This window comes from Meleagris gallopavo, chromosome 2 (genome assembly GCF_905368555.1).
Source record: "Meleagris gallopavo chromosome 2, MGAL_WU_HG_1.1, whole genome shotgun sequence".
NCBI classification, from domain to species: domain Eukaryota; kingdom Metazoa; phylum Chordata; class Aves; order Galliformes; family Phasianidae; genus Meleagris; species Meleagris gallopavo.
In genome coordinates this window covers 107,963,625-107,985,731 of record NC_139405.1, presented here as the reverse complement: position 1 = coordinate 107,985,731, position 22,107 = coordinate 107,963,625, and the positions used below count along the sequence as shown (strand labels likewise).

Here is a 22,107-nt window from a genome sequence, read left to right as displayed (position 1 = left end):
AGCTTATGGTTGGGACTGCATAGCTTAATTATTCTCTCTAACTTCGAATTTGTTATTACAATTTAGAACTATGAGAGAACAACTAAGTGTTCGGGTGGTCTGTCAGTGCAATGTCTATTTCTAATCTGAAAATACTTCCAGATGCAGAGTTACAAGAGCTGTCCTTACATAAATGTAGCTATAAACTCAAATACGAGTGTTGCCCTTCCATATAGTTATGTGTGTGCTGACACAGTGCTATGTGATGTAGAGCGTGGTGAGAAAATGCAAGTGGGAGCTTTAAAAAAAGGCAACTGTGATTGGAGAATGGAGTATTCTATTTCTTTTAATTTCTACGTTTGCTGAATGAGTACATGGAGCGGGGAGAACTTGGTCATAAGATGACAGAGGGGCCAGGATTGGAAGGGACCTCAAGGATGATGAAGCTCCAACCCCCCTGTGCCATGCAGGGCCACCAACCTCCACATTTCACAGCAGCCCAGGCTGCCCAGGGCCCCATCCAACCTGGCCTTGAACACCTCCAGGGATGGACGGGGATCCACAGCCTCTCTGGGCAGCTGTTCCAGCACCTCACCGCTCTCATAGCAAACAACTTCCCCCTGACATCCAACCTCAATCTTCCCTCCCTCAACTACAAACCATATCCCCTTGTCCTGCAGTTATCAACCCTTTCAAAGTGTTGATTCCCATTTGGTCAAATGAATGCTGAAAGATATTTTCTTAACTAAACACCAAGGTGTTGAGCAGTCTGAGCTTCAGCAATTTGCTTTGTTAACATACCTCCTCTCTGACTGGGGGGCAGGTTGCCTCTGTGTGTTGCTCAGTGCCACTGTTTTTCCATCCCTCAGTCTGCTGGCGACAGCTGTGTGAGTTGATTAGTGGTGGCAATTGGGATATACCAGCCTTCCCATCTGCCGTGAGCAGGTTTCTGGTAGTATATGCTTTTGTTTGGGAAAAATTCTCTTTGCAGTATCAATTCCATAAACTTTTTGTTTTGCTTTGTCAACAGATGAGTCAGGAAAAGCAAAAAGCATGCAGAGGTATCCTTCTCTTACTCTTGGTGAGGGGAAAATTCCCCTATGCGCTTCATGGTAATGGCTCAGCAAGCAGCAATGTTCTTTGCAACAGCAAAAGGCCAAAGGGTCCTGATGTGTCTGGGTGGCAGCCCTGAGCCATGAGTACTGCTCAGCTCCCACTCTGCCTGCTGGGGAGAGCAAAGTGTGAAGTGGGATTGAGCAGGGTTTACATTTGCTCTATTTCCACTTCCTGTTACCATTACCAGGAGGTGGGAGGCCTCTGCCAGCCGGGATTTGCAGGCAGTGTTTATGCAATATTTGAGTGAGAAAGCGCACTGCAAAAGCAGCAGATATTTGCCAGGGTTGTGTGCTGTGTTCACCAAGGTTTTATAGCTACAGAAAAATCAGGAATGATCTTGGATTTCTGGACTAAAGTCAACTTGGATTAAGATTTTTCCTGAGCAGTAATGTTGTGTCCCAAGTAAACAACTTAATTTCTTCTCTATCTGTGGTAGACATGTAGGATGCATCTATATTAATGAAACAAATGTACAGGGATGTAGTGTTGCAAGTCTTCCATCATTGCAGAGGATCAGTAGCTGCATTATAAATCCAAATGTCGTGTGGTGGAAGAAGATTTTGTGTTTCTTCTCAAGGTGAGATTTTTTTCAGACAGCTGTACCCAAAGTGTCCAATAGGTGAAGTACTGTCATAATTACAACCGTGTGCCCAGCAGGCATTGACTTATGTTATGTGAAAGTGCGCTCTCAGGAAAAAACAGTGTAATTGGATAATCTCCTAGTCCTTCAAGCACTGAGATCATGCTTTCAGTTATCTCATTACGCCTTCAGAATCTTCATTTGTAAGATAATTGCGGTATGGATAGGCTGGATAGCAGGGCTGAGGCTAACGGGATGAAGGTCAACAAGACCAAGGGCCAGGTTCTGAACTTTGGTCACGTCAAGCCTAGGCAACTCTACAGGTTTGGGGCAGAGTAGCTGGAAGAGTGTGGAAGAAACTGACCTGGGTTGTTAATTAATACTCAGCTGAATGTGAGCCAGCAGTGTGCCCGGGTTGCCAGAAAGGCCAAATGTCATCCTGGCTTGTATCAGAAATAGTGCAACCAGCAGGAGCAGGAGGTAATTGTCCTTCTGTACTCAGTCTGGTGAGGATGCACCTCAAGTGCTGTGTTCAGTTTTTAGCCCTTCACTAGAAGAAAACATGGAGGCCCTGGACCGTGTTCAGAGAAGGGCAACAAAGCTGCGAGGAATCTGAGAATAAGTCTTATGAGGAGTCACTGAGAACTACAGAGAAGTCATCTGAGCAGCCAGGGATTAGGTTAGGAAAGCTACAACCCAGGCAGAATTAAATTTAGCCAGGGTCATAAAGGCAAACAAGTAGTGGTGCCAACCTCATGAAGTTTCACAGGGCTAAGTGCAAGGTCCTGCATCAGGGCAATCCCAAGCACAGATTGAGGTTGGGCGGAGAATGGCTTGAGAGTAGCCTTGAGGAGAAGGATTTGGGGGTGTCAGTTGATGCAAGATTTCACATGAGCTAGCAATGTGCACTCACAGCCCGGAAGGCCAAACATGCCCTTGGTTGCATCAAAAGACCAGTAGATTGAGGGCAGTGATTCTGCCCCTCTGCTCTGTCCTTGTGAGACCCCACCTGGAGTACTGCATCCCCAACACAAGGAAGACATGGAGTTGTTGGAATGGCTGCGAAGATGATCAGAGGGCTGGAGCACCTCCCCTACGAGGACAGGCTGAGGGGGCTGGGGGCTCTTCAGCCTGGAGAAGAGAAGGCTCTGAGGAGACCATATAGTGGCCTTCCAGTATTTGAAGAGGGCCTACAGGAAAGCCGTGGAGGGACTTCTAATAGAGGTAGGTAGTAATAGAATGAGGGGAAATAGTTTTGAACTGAAAGAGGGTAAATTTAGACTAGATACTAGGAAGAAATTCTTTACTATGAGGGTGGTGAGACATTGGAACAGGTTGCCCATTAAGGCTGTGGATGCTCCCAGGCTGGAAGCACTCAAGGCCAGGCTGGATGGGGCTGTGAGCAACCTGGTCTAGAGGGAGGTGTCCCAGCCTATAGCAGGGCATTGGAACTGGGTAACCTTAAAGGTCCCTTCCAACTCAAACCGTTCTATGATTGTTTAATCTGTAGAAGAGGAGGCTTGGGGCAGATCTTACCACAATCCCTAGAACTCTGAAAGGAGGTTGTGGCAACGTGGGGTTTGGCCTCTGTTTCCATACAATTAATGGTAGGATGAGAAGGAATAGGTTCAAGTTGCACCAGGGGAGATTCAGGTTTGACGTTAGGAAAAATCCTCAGAAGAGTGGTCTGGTGCTGGAATGGTCTGCCCAGGTTGGTGGTGGGGTCACTGTCCCTGGAGGTGTTCGAGAAACGTTTAGATGTTGTACTAAGAGACATGGTTTAGCAGGGAAATAGTGGTATGTGGATGGTTGGACTGGATGATCTTGGAGGTCTTTTCTGACACTGATGGTTCTGTGATTTCTTGTTCCATTGGATTTCTTATATTACAGAGGTGTGTTTTATTTAAAGGCGAATATGTGGTAGAAAGGCAAACATCTAATTTGCTTGGTGTACTCTGAGGAAACAAGATAGCATCTTTCATTTTCTAAAGCTGTTCTCACGACTTTTGATACCTGTTCTATTGTCAAATCCTTTTTTGAACTTTGCCTTCTGTGGAACCTGCCCGGTATTTTCATGCACGTCAGTTAATGTTTACAATTCAGAGGCAGAAGAAGAAATAAAGTTTCTCTATTATTTAGCCCAGATTAGGTAATCAATTAGGTTGATCCATGAGTCATCAATATTTCTGGTCCACAAGAAGTCCCCTTTCACAGTAAATGGATTTTTTTTTTATTGTTTAGTTGTTTGTGGTAGTAAAGCTAATGGGAGGACAGTTTGACTAGATGACCTTGTAGATGCTTTCAAGCTTGTGATTCTAAATAAAAAATAAAATAAAAACATTTTGATTTAGGTGCACTGAAGACCTTCATTATGATGCAGTGTGGCGAATATTTTTCACCAAAGGAAACCATGAAAAAGCATCGAACTGATGCTGATTTGAGCCCTAAGAGCGTGCTACAGCACAGATTTTGTAGGGTTTGGGGACAACGTTAAATGAAATAGCAGGGCTGAGGTCCAGGTCTGAGGAGGAAACTCCAGGAGGAGGCTGGAAGGTGAACCTCTGCAGGAGGCTGGTGAAGAAGAGGAAGAGCTCCATTTTGGCAAGAGTCTCACCGGCACAGATCCTCCGTCCTGCAATGAAATGCAGAATGTGTGGGAACAGAATCAGCTGGAGCTGCTTCTTCAGTGGTTGGAAGATATGAAACATCTCTCAGCACCTTTTATTCTGAGGAAGTACAGTGATTTGAAATGCCATGTCCCAAATACGAACAAAGGACAAAGCAAGACTCAGAAGTACATGAGAGCATGAGAGAGATACTCGGTTATTTGGTCTTAATTATAATTATAGTAATTATAAAGTCACTTAGTGATTATTTTCTTTTCCTAAAGTGGGTTGGTTGCATGCTTGTATTTGGGGACACATGGAAATACAATCTAAATTTCTTAACTCCAGTTTTCAACAAAATATGTATTCTTTTCCAGTAGGGATTTATTTTTGGTTCCTGAGCCAACTGTGACTGGTTTTGTCCAGACTTTGGCAAGCTTAGCCTAATCACAGGCAATTTTTTACGTTACATTTTGACAGAAAAGACCTCAGAAAACTCACAAATGTTGGCTATGCCAGGACAGAGCTGTGAGAGGGTGGAGATAGTCTATGGAACACTTAACATAAGCCTCCTTTTAGAACTGTTGTGAGTGTAATTTTTTCTCAATCCTGGTCAAATTCAGCAGCTTCTAAACTTCTTAATAATAGTTCAAGTCCAGAATTAACAACGGTGTGAACTAAGATTTGATTTTAACTCCCCTGTTTGACAAAGAAGAAAATGAGACACTGTGGCATGGTTGTGCTATGAGCCAAGCCTTCCAGGGAATGCCCAGATCTCACATTTCCTGGATGTGATTTCAGTCGGGATGTTTAGACTCGAATCTGATAAGGAAGGTTAGTGAATTGGGAATATCAGACATTCTTTTACCAAAAAAAAAAAGGACTTTACCTTATATTGGATGTTAAGTATGATGAGAAAAAGCATATTCAAATATCACACAAAATATATACAAGACCTATAAAAAGTGCAGAGTATTGTGGAAATGTTAGCCAGAAATTGATTATAGGAACTTAACTGAACAATGACAGAGCCTGAAGAACAGGAGAAATGTCAGGAAAGGAGCATCACTGTGAGAGTAGGAATATCCTGTGCTTTGGAAAAGGATGCAGGTATGTAAGATGAGGTGATCGTCACTCTCTGTAGGAGACTCAATGGCAGCCTCTTTACATCCTTTGTTGTTAAAAGGAACTTAGTTATTAACATAATGTAACCCTTGTTTGTTGTCACAGGTTAAGAAGGCCTGATCAGTTGGGACTAATGAGGACTCTTGAGAAGGGACATTAAAAAGTTAAACTTGGTGCCCCAGGAAAAAATACAGAATCCACATTTCCTTCATGCTTTGTATATATAGGATGTATATGGCCACCAGAAGTGCAGCTGTGTATGGGAAGAGCTAGAGCCAAAGATTCACATGTTGTAGAGCAGAATGTGTTAGTAATGCAGAAACGTGTTATCTAAACATTCACGAAATTTGCTGAAAACCTCCTTCACATTTAAGAAGGCACTACCAGTTCTGTTTTGTAATGATTAAATACTGAGAAACTAATAACCAGAGGCTGAAAGAATTAGCAGACGTTTGTGAGCACTACCTATTATCAGAAATATATCCTGAGAAAGTTGTGAAATATAAGTTGGGCAATGGTCCCATGGAAAAGGCTGTATAGGGGCAAAGAACCACTGGTATGAGCAGGCTAAGATTGGTACAACGGCATTAAATAAAATGAGAAGGTACCTGCTGAAAATGGCATGAAAGCATCTTTCTTCACTAATTTTCCCTTGGAATCAAGAAAGTGCTCAGGATAGAACATGTCTGGTTTCTCCCACTGGGATTTGTCTCGCAGGACGGAGGTCAGCAAAGGGATGATGTAGGTTCCCTGCAAAATGAGACAGTGGAAGTATTCTGTGGCCAAATATTTCAGTGGAGGTAATGGCGATAAGATTTTACCATAAAGAAATCAGCCTGGACAAGGAAATTATTCTGACTGCCATTGTGTGGCTTCATAAAAGCATTCATGTACGTCACATTAACCGAGGTTGAGATCGGAGAAACGCTAAAAGAAGCAATCCCATACGCATCTCACCTTGGGAATGAAATAGTCTTTGAGAGTGACATCTTCAGCAGTCTCATGAGGCAAATCCAATGGCAGGATATTAGCAAACCGCTGAACTTCATGGATAACAGCATCTGTATACGGCATTTGAGTTCGATGCTCAATGCGAGGGGGGTTTGACCCAATCACTTGCTCTATTTCTTCTTGGACCTTTCCTGAGGAGAGAAACCAATGCAAGAAAGAGATAATGATTCATCCCTCAGACATACTGGATTGCACTGATGCAAAACTATGGAAGATCTTGAGTGAAAGCCATACACTGTGCCAAAATCTTTTAATAATGGGAGGTGAACAGAACTGCAGTGTCTGATAATTTCTTTGCCAATAAGAATAATTGAAGAAGACTCTTCAGTAGTTCATATTTTCCTTGTCAACTAAATATATGTGTAAAAGTGCGTATAAGTTCTGTTTTCCTATATATCCTTGCATTAAAATATTAATAATGGAACTAGTAAAATTACTTCTTTTTTAATTTCATATTCTCTGCTGGGTTCTGTTTTGTTTTCTGGAAGGTGGGAGGCAGCAGTTTCAGATCAGTTTGGCAGAGGTAGCAAAATGTCCCTCTCTGCAGATGTTGGGCAAAGAGCAGTTCCCTGGATCCTTGCAGGCATTTAAAGTGCAAGACTCTTCCACTGGTTATCCACGGGGTATTTCTGAAGGAAATCTGGAACAACTTCATCGCCCAATACAGGATAGCTCTGTGTGGTTTTCTTCTCTTTTTTCTTTTTTTTCTTTTTTTCCAATTATTGAGGTTTTACTGAGAAAAGAACTTGGCCCATATGAAAATTGTCAGTAATCTACAATGTAGACTGGCTAATGTGTCCTTTACTGGGTCTGAACCACAGGGTGTAGTCATACCTAGATAATAACTAACTGAAAATTTTGTCTTTTTTTAACAGATTCATTAACCATCATAGGTTCTGTTCAGTTCTTAATGTGCTGAATTCCAGAGCATCTGTCATAAAGCCACTTACTCTGAATTTCAGGATACTTTAGCATCAGCAGAAAGCTCCAGTTTAGTGTGGTGGAAATGGTCTCAACACCAGCAGTGAACAAGTTGCTCACCAAGCTTAGCAGGTTACCATTATGGAAATACCCATTGGTAGTGGATTTCTCCTGAAAGAAGTGAATGAGGTAGAAGGGTGAAAACTTAAAGCTTTCCATGGAAAATGGGATACAGACAGCTAAATACTCTATTTAATATAAAGGACAAAGAGCTTTGGGCTTATACCCAGGTAGCAGTGTTGACAAAGGTTTCATTTTGTGTAACCTCTGCCCATAAATGAGGCCAGCTTGAAAGAGAGTTGGTTTATCTATGTACAAGGTAACTAAGGTGCATCACAGCCATCAAATAAGGATCCCAGTAGAGCCCAGGGAGCTCTTTTGCTCTGTAATGCATTATGTTTTTGGAAGAGTCAGAAGGACTAGAACAGAGCATATGGAAAGGTGTAGCCTTGGTAAATGTACCCAACTAGAGTGGAGAAAAGCTAAAGAAAAAAATTTTTGCTGATTAAAAGGGGTCAGATCTGCAACAGAATAAAATATTCATTCATTCAGAATGAAATACCCATTCATACCCATTTATTCTTCAACCGTGTTTGATTGAAGATAAATTGCCAAAGAAAGCAAGCTATGGTTATTAGCACTCAAAGGAAATTGTGAAGGACTTCACAAAAGCATGAAAGTTTGAAGAAAAAAGATTCAGTTACCTCCTGCTGTTTAACAAGGAAAGCATCAATGAAACTTCTTTGATCATTCTTGTCCAGAGTTTTGAGATTTTCTAAAAAAGTAACTTTTACATAAGCATGGAATTCGTCTCTGTTTTTGAGAAGAGTCTTGTTGGCCCTCAGGAGGAATCCAAGGAATGGGAAGATGTTATACATCTACAAGAGTGAAAGATGCTAACATTTAGCTGCTGAAAGTCTAAATACATTTTACGGGAACAAATGAATAATATCATGACCCCTTTTCAGATACAAAGAACGGAGACTTCACATTAATATTTTGTTGTTTAGAAGATGACAGGACAAATTCATGGTAGAAAATCCCCCAACGACTAATAAATACAGTAAAAATTCAAGGAGTACTACAATTATTTCCCATGCATCTCAATCTGCGTCACCATACAAACACATACAGAGCATAATTACAAAATGAAAGGAAGAAACTGGTGTAAAAAACTGTATCTTGCCACTGTTGCAATGGTATAAACGGTGGTATGTTAACCCTTTCCCTCTGGAGAATGGAAGTTGAGTTGTGCAGACGTGTATGGTGATATCTATACCGCTGATTGCAAATGGTTTATCGCTCATTGAGCCATTTCCACATGCAAGTAGCATGGAAAAATATGTTCTGTATCAAGGCTTCTTATACAGGTAGACCATATCCTCCATAGCTTCTCCCTTTCCCATGTTCTGAGAGTGTACTGTATGGGCAGCTCACTGTATGTGTGTGAGCCATATTTTGGGGGACAGTTACCTCATAGAAAATTAAACTCACTATTGTATATTCCTTTATAATTTTACATTTTATTTTATTTTATTTTACTTTATTTTATTTCTCCCATCCACTTCATGTCAATACTCTGCAAACAGGAAATATCACAAAGGAAAAAGGAAGGAAGAAGGGAGAAGGCAATCTGATCTTTTCAGTCCGGATTTAACACTCATCTAACTACAATCTAAATTGTTATGACACTGAGGGTTTGGTTGTTGGCTTCATGATGACCTGATCGCCTCGTAAGCTTTGTTTTGTCCCCAAATGACTGTAAACTCTTTATCTCTCAGTATCTCAGTCTTTTTTGTTTAATACCCTCAATGGACCACCAGTTTGATTTCACTATAGAATAGCAACATAAAAATGTTTAACATTACCGTAACCAAAGGTTTCCCTGCAAGCCTCATGCTTTCATTGGTCAGATGTTGAAGTCTTATAAATCTGGAGTCTTTGTAGTCAAATCGTTTTCCAAGTAATATTGAAACAATAATGTTAGCAACTGCTGCGTTGATTATTTTACTAGCATCAAAGGGTTTTCCTACACAGTGTACAAAAGAACACATTGCATTGTGGGAAGAGACCATGTAAGTTCAACACTAATTATTACTATTTATTTATTTTTATTATTAGTGATTAGCGTTTATTGTCAGATAACAATACCAAATCAACAAAAAAGCCAGAGGAGCCAAATTAATCAAAATGATTTAGCTCAAAGTAAACAGCTGAAGAACTTGAGAAGGTTATGGTCAAGCCACAGGTGCCTGGGCTGGATGGGGCTGTGAGCAACCTGGTCTGGTGGGAGGCGTCTCATCCTACAGCAGGGAGGTTGGAACTAGATGAGCTTAAAGGTCCCTTCCAACCGAAAACATTCTATGATTCTACGATAATTTGAACAAAACCATAGAGATCTGATGAATGTCTCATCTACCCACCTTCTTGTGACCCGATGTTGTCTATCAGGTAGCCATACTCCTCCACAATGCGGTCCTCTATGGCTCTTTTTCCCATCCCAAAGTCCCGTAAGGTTGTGAGAGTAAATCTTCGCATCACTTTCCAGTTTTCACCGTGAGCAAAAACAATCCCTGACACAAAGAGGAGATTCCAAGGCAGTGGCAGATTTAGAGTAAGTAGTTTGCAGACAAATGACGTAAACAGCAATAGCAATAAGTTTGGAAACAGGTTAAATTCTGTCTGACTGAGGTAATAAATGTTTCCCTGAATTTGTTCAGACTTCAAGAAAAGAAAGAAAAACAAAATTTGGTTCAATATTTGAATAAATCCACTGAAGTCAATGAGGTTACGAATCCCTATTTCCAGAGCCTTATATTTTCTCTCATTCTAAGTGGTGTGACATCCTCTGCTTTTTAAGTAGGAAACAGTTTTTTGATTAGGAAAAAAGAAAGCCAACTTACCATTTCCTCTGGTTAGATCTTCAAAGATTGGGATTTTAGGTCTCTCTGCAAACGCATCTGCCTGGTTTATGAGAGCTTCCTTCACTGTCTCATACCCAGAGATCACTACTATTTTCCTTTGCCCCATCTGAACGCTGAAGACAGGACCATATTCTTTTGATAGCTGACAGAAGAAGATAATAGTGACTTACAACTTTTGCAGCCCATAGACAAATTCACCATTTTTTCAGTGCTGCTTGTTGACCTGCCTTGTCCATAAGTTACAAAAATGTTTTCCTAAGCAGTTTTGCCTAAGCTGGTACCTTTTAACTTGGTTTATTTTTGCTTAACACAATGTTCTTGGTTCTCCTGACAATATGAGGTGGTCTGCATGACTGAACTTCCTTTCTAGAGTGTTTGTACAGGGAATCTGAAGGTAAGCATTTAGCACTGGCAGTCAAAGCCATCAGCAGCCAATAAGCAAGTGCCAACACCTATACAAAATAGCAGCAGTGACATGCATCTGAATTAAGGGCAGTGCCCTGCGTGGGGGTATTGTCATGCCAGACTCTTGTAGCTGCAGCAGAATTTGATCTTTACAGAGGCTGTTCCTCACTAACAGCCTTCTGCCATTTGCAATGTTGGCGCTGAGGGTGAACATATTGTTTCCAGTTGTGTTTAAGCACAGAATATGTGTGAATTCTAAGCCTTGAGCTCTTCGAAGCAACTAAGCTCAAGCTGGGGGATCAGCCTTCTCTGATAGAATAGACACAGCAATTACAGCAAAGATATCGTGGTTCTGTTGACCTGAAAGGAGATGGAGCCTGCTTTTGCCAAACCAGTTAGGTTGCATGGGATATTTGCAAATTATTTTCCAAAACTGCATCTGAGTGTTCTTTCAACCTGTGGTGGTTGTGACATTCATGCAGACATGTAGGTACAAATATTTCACTTAAAATCATCACTAAGGAGATACTGCAATTGCAGTATCTGACAGAAATAAACCCTAGGAGGACATGACCAGGCTCATAGAAATCTTCTGACTGAAAGCCAGGTAGGCCCGGCAATAAAGTAAGACTTTCAATCTCTAGAAGGAAAGCAGAAGATTTGTTACTTTAGTTTGTTTAGATCTTTTCTGTGAGATAACATATCAAGTGAGGTAAGGGAAATTCTCTGACATCTTTGACTATGCAATTATGTGTGATTATGGGAAGAGTAGGATCATAGAATATCCTGAGGAATAGAATGGAATATCCTGGAAGTGATACACAGGGATCATTGAGTCCAGCATAAAAGATAATAGCTACCTGTAGATAAGTCCTGTAGGGTCTCTTCAAATCAAACAAATGAAGATTTCCAATGATGGGTAAGGCCCTTGGTCCTGGGGGAAAGTTCTTTCTCTGGTGGTTACTCCAGACACCTCCAATTTTCATAACGATCAAAAAAGTCAGGATGAACACTAAAGCCATGGTCGTGCAGTTGCTCCAGTCCATCTCTATTCAGCTGAGTGTTAGCCACAAAAGAGACAAGAGAAAATGCAAACTCTGGTTTTCTGTCTTCTTGGGAAAAAAAAAAAAAGGAAAAAATAAAATAAAATAAAATAAACACTAGTCCATAAACCTCTATTCCAGTTAAGGGTATTGCACTTGGTGACTAGTTTGTTCTCTTTCCCTTTGCCTGTTAATAAGTTACCAGTATGGTACAGACTCAGTTAAATATTTACCAAGCCTGTGTAATCGGGTGACCATCCATCGTTGTCCAGTAATGATAGTCCAGATGTCACGAATCTGGTGTTTGATATAAAAGTCATGAATTCTGCATGTCATTCAGCTTACTGATAGTTAGATTTTCACCCTTAGTACAAGCACAGCATTGTTACCCTAAGTGCTGAAATCAGAATGCCAACACCCAAGTATTTAATGCACAGAGATATTTTTGCTAAGTGCTTAGGCACTTAGTAACTTTGCTCTCATTGGATTGAATTTCAAATCACACAGTCATGGAATCATTGACAGTGACAGGGACCTCTGGAGGTCATCTGATCCAATCCCCTTCCTCATGCAGGAACACCTGGAACTACTTGCCCAGTATGATCTACAGAAGGCTCTTGAAGGCTCTCCAAAGAGGAGAGTCCACCAGCTTTTTGGGCAACCTGTGTGGTTAACAACATTTTATTGACGTGTATTGTTTATATATGATATAGAGCTTTGTCTTTGAGTTAGGCAATTAAACATCTACATTACCAGTGTGGAATAAGCAGACTCTTTAAATCTTAATTAACATAACTCTAGTATAGACCTGAATGATTCAAATGAGCTGAACTCTAGAGCTATCATTTTGTTGAGTGTAAGGGAGCCTCGCAAGGCAACTTCAGATATTCTTGCTTCTAAGCCCCATTGTCTGTGTCTTCATACATAAATCAATAACGATAGGAGCCAGAGCTTCTAAGCCATAACTTTGATGGTCAGATCATTCAAACAAGAAGCACTAAGCTCGATGATTCTATGATGCACTAAAGTGCTCTAAATCTCACTTAGCAATAAATTCTAGTTGGTAGAAAAGCAGCGCTGTTGAGCTAGGAATGCAAATACTATGTTTAAAGTACAACAAGAAGAGAGTGAGAACTCTCAGGACAAGAGGACAAAGGGAAATGGTTTTAAACTGAAAGATAGTAGATTTAGACTAGATATTAGGAAGAAATTCTTTACTGTGGGGGTAGTGAGACACTGGAATATGTTGTCCAGTGAAGCTGTGGATGCTCCCTTACTGGAAGCCCTCAAGGCCAGGCTGGATGGGGTCAGTGCTCAGTTACCTGGACAGTGATGTTTGGATCATTGAATCATGTAATCATGTAATTCTGTCTGGAAAGAACTTTGAGATCATTAAATTGAACCGTCAACCCATTACCATCGTGCCCACTAAGTCAGTGACACATTCACTCTTTTCTTGAACACCTCCAAGGATGGTGACTTCACCACCTCCCTGGGCAGCCCATTCCAATGCATTACCACTTTTTTGGAGAATACATTTTTCCAACCTGAAGTCCCCTGATGCAACAACTTGAGGCCGTGACCTCTTGTCCTATTGCTGTTACCTGGGAGAAGAGGCTGATCCCCACTTCAGAACAACCTCTTTTTGGGGAGTTGGAGAGAGCAATGACGTCTCCCCTGAGTCTCCTCTTCTTGAGGCTAAACAATCCAAGCTCCCTCAGCTGCTCCTCATAAGACTTGTGCTCCAGACCCCACAGCAGTTTCGTTGCCCTTCTCTGGACACGCTCCAGAGCCTCAATGTCGTTCCTGTAGTGAGGGTCCCTAAAGTGAACACAGCACTCAAGGTGCGGCCTCACCAGTGCTGAGTACGGGGGATGATCACCTTCTTGCTCTTACTGGCTGCACTATTTCTGATACAAGCAGGATGTCATTGGCCTTCTTGGCCACCTAACCACACTTCTCGCTCACGTTCAGCCAAACATCAACCTGTACCCCCAGATCCATTTCTTCCACTCAGTCATCCAGCCACTCTGCCCCAGTCCTGCAGCGTTGCCTGGGGTTGATGTGACCAAAGTTCTGGACCTGGAACTTTGTCTACTTGAACTTTATACAATTGAACTCAGCCCATCGATATGGTTTATCCAGGACCTTCTGAAATGCCTTCTTACCCCCAGGCAGGTCAACGCTTCCTCCTAACTTGGTGTCATTTGCAAGCTTATTGAGGGTGCACTCATGACCAGCTCTCAGCTGGATTTAACTCCAGGCACCACCACTCTCTGCACTCAGCACTCCAGGCAGTTCTTTACCCAGCAAAGAGTATAGTGTCAAAGCCATGAGCAACCACCTTCACCAGGAGAATGCTGTGGGAGACAGTGTCAAAGGCTTTACTAAAGTGTAGGTATGCTACGTCCACAATATTTTCACAGGGTACCTCTGCTGTTACAGTTCATACTCATTGCCTTTTGTCCTGGCATTGGACACCATCAAGCAGAGCCTGACTCCATCCTCTCTGTGATCTCCCTTCTAGTATCTATGGACACTAATAAGACTCTCTCCAGTATGCCCATGTCTCCCTGGTACTGGGGGTCCCAGAAATTGACACATCACACAGGCTATGACCTCACCAGCGATGGGAAGAGGAGCAAGTTTACCTCCTTTGACCTGTTGGTGATACCCTACCTAATGCAGCCTAGGATACAGTTAGCCTTGTTTGCTAGCCCTTCTTTCACTCAGAGGGTGGTGAGGCACTGGAACAGGTTGCCCAAGGAGGCTGTGGATGCCCCATCCCTGCAGGCATTCAAGGCCAGGCTGGATGTGGCTCTGGGCAGCCTGGGCTGCTGGTTGGCGACCTGCACATAGTAGGGGGTTGGAACTGGATGAGCATTGTGGGCCTTTGCAACCCAGGCCTTTTATGATTCTATGATGTGATTCTATAACAGCACTTTGCTGGTTCATGGGGAGCTTGGTGTCCATCAGGACCCCCAGGACCTTTTCTGTCAAGCTGCTTTTCAGCTGGATGATCCCCAGCATAGAGGGAGCGATTCATGGTCTTATTCTTCCCCTGGTGCAGGACTTTGCCCTTTTCCTTGTTGACCTTCTTGAGGTACTTGTCAGCTTATTTCTCCAGCCATTTGATATCCCTCTGGATGACAGCCAGATCCTCTGGTGTATCAGTCACTCCTCTTAATTTTGTGCCATCAGCAATTTTTCTGAGGTTACATTCTGCCCTTTCATCTATATCATGAATGAAGTCGTTCAAGAAGCCTGGGCACAGCATTGATCCTCTACGTCTTACTGGCCCCAAACCAGACTTGGCACCACTGCCCACCACCCTCTAGGGCTGTTTGTTCAGCCATTTGAAACGTACCTCACTATCTCCCCATCCAGCCCATTCTTTATCACTTCACTACGGACATCTTATGGCAAATGGTGTTAAAAGCTTTGCTTAAGTCCAAGAAGACTGGCTAGTTCTCAAATGTCATTTTGACTGAAGAGCTACAGCAGAGCTCTTTAATAAACAAGTTGGAAGGGCCCAAATTGTGCCATGGAAGCACTGGTTTGCCCACTTCCTACTGGAAGTACTGCCCTGATTTGTTCTCAACACGGAGCTTCCATTTCAGGTGCAAAACTGTTCAGTTTTGAAGAGAACAACATTAGTGACAGTCTGATTTGAAATGGAGAATTTATTGTTTTCCTCTTTTTTCTAATCTTTATTAATATATGTATTATTCCATAGAAAATTAAAATAATTTCAATTTCTAGATGGCGTGCAATCCTCTATGAGTCCTCTGTGTGACTGCACTGAAGTTCTGCATTAGCGAACATCTTACACTTCTCTCACGTTGAACTGTTCAGTTATGTTTCTATGTGTGTCTTTGCATACACTCAGGGCAATGGTATGGGGACAAAATGTGTAATGGGTCATTTTCACTGGGCAGCTTGAGTGCAGCTGTGCTGGAGGAGGAAGGTGAGAGTCCTTGTGTGTGTACGTGAGATCTGTGCAACATCCTGTCAGCTCTGGCCACAAGTCTGGCCCCAGACTCTTTTCTTGAGGGGAACATGCAGTGGTTTAGGGGTTGTCTCATCCATCCTCACAGGGACTATCAATTTGCTCATTCAATGAGTGGCAGAAGGTCAGGAGTGCCTCCTTTCAGAATGGTGGGTGATGCACCTCTTGCTATGAGTCAAGGTGTGCTTGGAAATCACCTACTAGATTCAGAAGTACCAGACTTCCCTGGTAGGAATAGAGGTGAACTAAGATATTTCATCCGAGTGTCCCAAGAAAAGAAGGCAGCTGGTAAAAATCCCTAGGAACGTGACACTGCACAGACCTCATGAGTTACTGGGGCAACGACAAACCTAGTGGTGGCAGAGAGATCCAGATCTGAGGGGGAAACTCCAGGAGGTGGCTGGAAGGTGAACCTCTGCAGAAGGCTGGTGAAGAAGAGGAAGAGCTCCATTTTGGCAAGAGTCTCACCGGCACAGATCCTCCGCCCTGCAATGAAATGCAGAATGGACTGTAAGAGTCAATGGGAGCTGTTTTTTTGCTTGTTTGTTTGTTTGTTTGTTTGTTTGTTTGTTTTTTCAGTTGTGAGGGGCTTTATGCTGTGTGGGAGTGAATTCAGAGTTTGAGTCCATGGGTAAAGCTGGGCTATTCAAGTTAGCAGATGTAGGTGGAAAGAAAAGGAGAGGTAACATCTGGGAAAAGTCTGGAATATGAGCTTCAGTGAGAAACAAGGAATCCCAGATGTACAATTCCCCTCAGAGCCCAAAGAGCAGAATAGAACATACCTGCTGAAAAAGGCATGAAAGCATCCTTCTTTACAAACTGCCCCTCCGAGTTGAGGAAATGCTCGGGGTAGAAGGAGCACGGTTTCTCCCACTGGGTTTTGTCTTGCAGGACAGAATTGAGCAAGGGGATGACATAGGTTCCCTGCAAACCAAGGTAGAGCAGTTATTGTGCTAAAAGTGGTGTTGTTGGGAGCGGTGGTGAACTCTGGAGCTGAAGAAATATAACATATTAACATATTAATGTATTAACGTATTAACGTATTAACATATTAACATATTAACATATTAACATATTAACAGGGTAGCTGCTGCTGAAGTAGCTGTGAGCACCTCAGAGTGAGTGAGCATCCCTGGATGCAAGACAGACTGGAAAGGAAGAGGTGTCATTCCAGAAAGAGAGGGAAGGAAAGAAGTGCTGCTGGTGTCTTACCTTGGGAATGAAATAGCCTTTGATAGTGACATCCATGGTAGTCTCATGAGGCAAGTTCAATGGCAGGATATTAGCAAACCTCTGAATTTCATGTACAACAGCATCTGTGTATGGCATTTTAGTTCGATGCTCGGTTCTTGGGGGGTTTGATCCGATCACTTGATCTATCTCTTCCTGGACTTTTTCTGAAAAGAGCACATGGATCATACACGCATTGTTCAAATCTCTCTTTCCCCTGCTAGGAATAATGGGATAAGGAGAACTCGCTTTTTATTCAGCTCTGCTTAGGTTCAGGGCAAGGTGACCTGATGAGAAGAAAGCCACTGAATGCCTAGTTTCCACTTACTCTGAATTTCAGGATATTTCATCATGAGCAGAAGGCCCCAGCGCAAAGTGGTGGCCGTCGTATCCATGCCAGCTGTAAACAGATTTCTCACGACCTCAGTTAAGTTTACATCATCGAAAAATTTATTGGCCTTTCCATTCTCCTGGAAAAATGAAACAATAATGTTATCAGCTGGTTAAATATTCAAGAAGTAATGTTTTCATTTTGGAAAACAGGGAAAGAAATTTATAGACAAATGTCAGGGAGGGATTAAAAGTGTAAAGGAGGAGGGAAGATTTGAGGGAATGCCTTCAGAATAAGCTGAGTCTTGAAATACTGAGTGCTTGGAGTGACTCTGCTGCCCAGAGGAACACACAGTCAAGTCAGCAAGGTTAATTTTAGTGTTAACAAGAATATTCCGAAGTATAGGGAGCAGTCACTGGGTTAACCCAAGTGATGAAGTCAAGCTCTGTACCCCCTGGGCCATGGAGCAGAGCATATCAAAGAATGAATGCATCCAGTGAAAAAACTTGAAAGAAAAGCAAGGTAATATGAGGAGGCTGCTGGCATTCAATTACCTCTTGCTGTCTGACAAGAAAAGCATCAATGAAGCTCCTTTGGTCATTTTTGTCCAGGACTTTGAGATACTTTGTGAAAGTATCCTTGATAAAATTGTTGACTTCTTTTAAATTCTCAAGAAAATGGTTTTTGTCCTTCAGGAAGAGTCCAAGGATGGGGAACATATTGTACAGCTGTAAGATGCACAGATGCAGAGGAAGAAAAAGCAGCTACTAAGTAGATGTACCACTATTCAACAGTGTATATCAACAAAAACCCATACAGAAAATATTATATAGCAATATTACCTTGACACAAAACACTCTTTACCTACTTCCTTCCCTGCCCAAGTAAGTAAAACTGATAAAATTTATTCTCACTAATATATAAATCACACTAGCTGATGGCCTAGAAATCCCATGTTTATGCGTATGTCTTGGACCAAATTTCCTACCTCTCCACTCTTAGATTTCTCATCCCTCCCTTTCCAACTTGGTTGGAGTTGGGTGTCTCAAGAGATGTTTACAATTTAAGAGACAGTTGCAGACAATTCCACAGTTTTGACACTGTTCTTTGTATGGGAGATAGGAAATAAAGGGCAACTTCTATCACCTGGGGACACTTTCCTTTTTTTTTGTGTAGCATGTTCTTCAATTCTTCTTCATGAAGTGAAGCTACACTGCCCAGACTAAGAGAAACCCATATGTAGTACCAATGGTCTGTTTCCTGCCACTTCAGGATGCATTTGTCATGTACAGATAGATGAATGTCAGTGACTGGGAGTAGATGCACTGTTATCACTCTGTGTTGTGCATGATTTTGAAGAGAATCATTCAAACATATCAGTTACCGACACTGATGGACTTCCAAAAAGCTGCATATTTTCATTCATCAGTGACACAAGTCTTTTGAATGTGGGGTCTTCATAGTCAAACCGCTTTCCAAGCAATATAGATACAATGACATTAGCAATAGCAGAATTCATCAGCTGAGTCATCTCAAGGGGCTTCCCTAGCAAAGGAAAAGATGATGCAAACAACACAGTCAGTGGTTATTGTAATCAATTAAAATATAACAATAGCGTGTAGAGCCTCATTGAAGTCTGGGAAATGATAGGTACAGAGTTGGCTTATAAGAAAGATGGAGGGAGATTTTTTAAAAGGAAATGTAGTGATAGGACAAGAAGTAGTGTTTTAAAATGAAAACAGGGTAGTGGATATGAAGAAGGGATTCTTCACAATGAGGATGATGAGGCAATGGAACAGGATGCCTGGAGAAGTTGTGGGTGCCCCATCTCTGGAGGAACTCAAGGCCAGGCTGGATGGGGGTTCTGAGCAACTTGATCTAGTGGAATGTTTCCCTGCATTTCCAAGGGAATTTGGACTAGATTGTCTTTAGAGGTTCCTTCCAACCCAAGCCACTCTATCATTCTGTGATTCCATTCTAAGTCCTACTGTTGGTAGCTAACCTAGTGACAAGTAATCCTGGATGATGCTGGAGAAATGTATAAATGAATCTTCTGTCTCCTACTGGAAGTTATTTTCCAGACATATGCCTCTATGGGCAATCAATTTTTCAGTCTTGATATGCACGACCTTGCAATCGCCTTCTACTATTCTCCTCAGTCAAAGTTTGTCATTTATGGAGGTGCTGTACATGGCATAATATGTCCTTTTCCTCAACTGTACTGTTTTGTATTAAGCTCTGTGTTTGACTTCCAGTACTTCAATAAAAGCTTTTCATTTACACACCAGGCAATTGCCAGGTAGAGACACAAGGAGACAGATACAACTCATGTGTACTCATCACAGCACTGACACTGGAGAATGATGTATTTCTGACAGAGGTCTGTATCTCTTCTTCCTTCATCCTTGGTATTCCTGAAAAGACTTTCTGAGAAAAGTCAGGTACATGCTACCAAATTAAGAATCTCCCTACCTTTCTGTGACTCAATTATGTCTGCCAGGTATCCATACTCTTCTACAACATGATCTTCTATGGCCTTCTTTCCCATCCCAAAGTCTCGTAATGTTGTAAGAGTAAATCTTCGCATCACTTTCCAGTTTTCTCCACGAGCAAATACAATTCCTGAAATGGAAAATTAAAACACATACATAACAATTTAAGCAAAGATTCTTCATGTATTCTGTGATGGTTTCACGCTGATGGACTGCTGAGGTTCATCATGCTTCTCTTTCACCTGCGCCTCTTGAAATGGACAGGGGTAGAAAATATGAGAACAGACCACTCACCTTTTCCTTTTCCTGTTTTTTCTATGATTGGTATTTTAGGTCTCCCAGCAAATGCATCTGCATGATTCACCAAAGCTTCCTTCACTGTGTCATATCCTGACAGCACCACCACTTTCCTCAGTCCCAGCTGAACTGTGAAGACTGGGCCATACGTTTCAGACAGCTAGTAGAAGGAAAAGAAAGAGGAAGAGGATGATGTTTGGCAAAGTGGAAGATACTTTGTTTTTCAGTAGGCTCAACACTTCTATTCCCACATGGCACTGGCTTTGCATTTGCTGTCCAAAATGTTGAGAATTTATGATGCAAGTATTGGAGCTGCATGAATTAAAAGAATCACAATAGGATCTGTAATCCTTAATTGGGAATTTGAATAACAGGTTTTCAGTGGGCCTAATTGTGTTCACTACATTGATTCTATCATTCATTGGAAATGCATAGCTAACCAAAATGAGATTGATTTCCAAGCTGGTAATACGTCAGTGCACAGGAGCGGCCAGAAACCCTTAGGTTTGCTGTTCATGGCTTTGAGGAATAGTTCAGCGAGGGTTGCCCAAAATCCTAAAAAATCTGACTGCTATATACTATTATCCCAAAAGTCCTGAGTTTCCTGCTACCAGGTATGAAAGAATAAGCAGTGAGGTTTTTTTCTAGTTTGCTCTGGGAAACCGGAAAGCTTTCTCTATCAAGAAAGAAGATCAAGAATTTGTTTGGTGCCAGTTTCCTGATGACTGAGTCCAGCAAACAGCTTTCAAAAAGCTCCGGTCTCCTTCCTAGTTGTTTCATCAGTCCCTGGTGACGTTTCTTTAAAAATGAGAGATCCTGGACCCCTCTCTTCTTGTTACCCTTGCCTGAAGAGTGCTAACATTTCCCCCGTTCCGCAGAATTAGGTCAGTTCTCTCGATAACGTAGTTGGAAGCCAATTCCTCTGCATTACCCAATATCATATAGTAGGAAGAGAAGTCACTGCAAAGAGTAATACTGTTGTGTTTGCAATTTCCATGCCTTGAGATCTTTGTATCCCTTTCAAGAGGTCAGTGACTGTCTTAGAGTGAGAGCTCTAAGCAAAGGAACAACAGAAGTTACCTGTAGCATTGTCTGGCCAAGTTTCTTTAGGTCCATCATGTGCAGATTTCCAATGACGGGTAAAGGCTGCGGTCCTGGGGGAAATTTCACTTGGCTCCTCCAGAAATGTTGTGTTTTCAAAATCAGCAGGAGAATTAGGATTAACAGTAAGCCCACAGGAACAAGGCTGGCCCAATCCATTGCCTTTCAGCAAAAGCTTAACTGAAGAGATGATAATTCAAGCAAGCTCCTACCTGAAGCTGTTTCAAGCAAAAATAGCACTTCTGCACCAAAAGGTGTAGAAGTTGAGGGATGAGTTTCAGTTCTCAGAAACGTTAGAAGTGACAACTCTCCTGCAATTTTACCCTCATAAAATACCTACTGGGCAGTACCAAAATGCACTAATTTTATGCTCTCCTGGTTACTGTTTAATGAGTTATCTGTCAGTTAGTGTTTTACATTGGTAGAGATGTCTGGGGGCATAACTGTAGCAAGGGCAACTCAAATTCTGCCTTGAACTTTGAGACTGAAACCAGTAGATCATACTGGAGACACTGGAAACTAGAGAAGTGTGTCTGCCAAAGAGATGCAAGGGTCATTCTTTTCATTTAAATGCTCCGTTCTTAGGCATTGCTGTCTCATCATATTCTTTAAAACTTTCCTCAGGCAACTTAACCCAAGGATCTCTACTTCTTATCATCATAAAATTACATTTACAACTTTTAATACTTCCACTAGTTCTAGTTCTCACTCCTATTTTCCCTCTTTGTCTCCAGTCTCATTCCACTTCCTTCATCCCTCTTCTTACCTATTTCTGTCCTTCCTCAGGTAGGTTAGACACCTAAATCCTTCTTGTCACTGCTGAGGTCAGTGAGCTCAGTTCTTGGAGGCCTTTACTCTGACACTATCTGATCTGCCT

General features: G+C 42.0%; 2 protein-coding genes across 2 annotated transcripts; both read right to left on the bottom strand.

Moving 5' to 3' along the window:
* Positions 1-3,881: 3,881 nt before the first annotated feature.
* LOC100548433 (cytochrome P450 2K6-like) lies at positions 3,882-11,944 on the bottom strand. The gene is made up of 9 exons (XM_003204644.5): positions 11,588-11,944; positions 10,302-10,464; positions 9,822-9,971; positions 9,267-9,427; positions 8,103-8,276; positions 7,368-7,509; positions 6,364-6,548; positions 6,015-6,156; positions 3,882-4,307 (listed from the first exon to the last, which is right to left on the bottom strand). The coding sequence occupies exons 1-9, from the start codon at positions 11,771-11,773 to the stop codon at positions 4,120-4,122; spliced, it is 1,491 nt and encodes a 496-aa protein (XP_003204692.2). The 5' UTR covers positions 11,774-11,944; the 3' UTR covers positions 3,882-4,119.
* A 3,489-nt stretch (positions 11,945-15,433) lies between these two features.
* Positions 15,434-21,553, bottom strand: LOC100548279 (cytochrome P450 2K1-like). The gene is made up of 9 exons (XM_003204643.5): positions 21,210-21,553; positions 20,127-20,289; positions 19,813-19,962; positions 18,725-18,885; positions 17,895-18,068; positions 17,338-17,479; positions 16,992-17,176; positions 16,562-16,703; positions 15,434-16,265 (listed from the first exon to the last, which is right to left on the bottom strand). Exons 1-9 carry the CDS (start codon positions 21,387-21,389, stop codon positions 16,078-16,080), a joined length of 1,485 nt encoding a protein of 494 aa, XP_003204691.1. The 5' UTR covers positions 21,390-21,553; the 3' UTR covers positions 15,434-16,077.
* Between the last annotated feature and the right edge of the window lie 554 nt (positions 21,554-22,107).

Bases quoted from the DNA above. Each gene is read 5' to 3' on its own strand.
- LOC100548433 (XM_003204644.5), bottom strand. From the start codon at position 11,773: ATGGACTGGAGCAACTGCACGACCATGGCTTTAGTGTTCATCCTGACT. The intron at 9,428-9,821 runs GTGGGTAGATGA...TACACTGTGTAG, and splicing joins CAACATCGGGTCACAAGAAG to GAAAACCCTTTGATGCTAGT. The intron at 4,308-6,014 runs GTACCTTCTCAT...ATTTCATTGCAG, and splicing joins TTTCATGCCATTTTCAGCAG to GACGGAGGATCTGTGCCGGT.
- LOC100548279 (XM_003204643.5), bottom strand. From the start codon at position 21,389: ATGGATTGGGCCAGCCTTGTTCCTGTGGGCTTACTGTTAATCCTAATT. The intron at 17,177-17,337 runs GTAAGTGGAAAC...TGCTCTTTTCAG, and splicing joins GAAATATCCTGAAATTCAGA to AAAAAGTCCAGGAAGAGATA. The intron at 16,266-16,561 runs GTATGTTCTATT...ATTTCATTGCAG, and splicing joins TTTCATGCCTTTTTCAGCAG to GGCGGAGGATCTGTGCCGGT.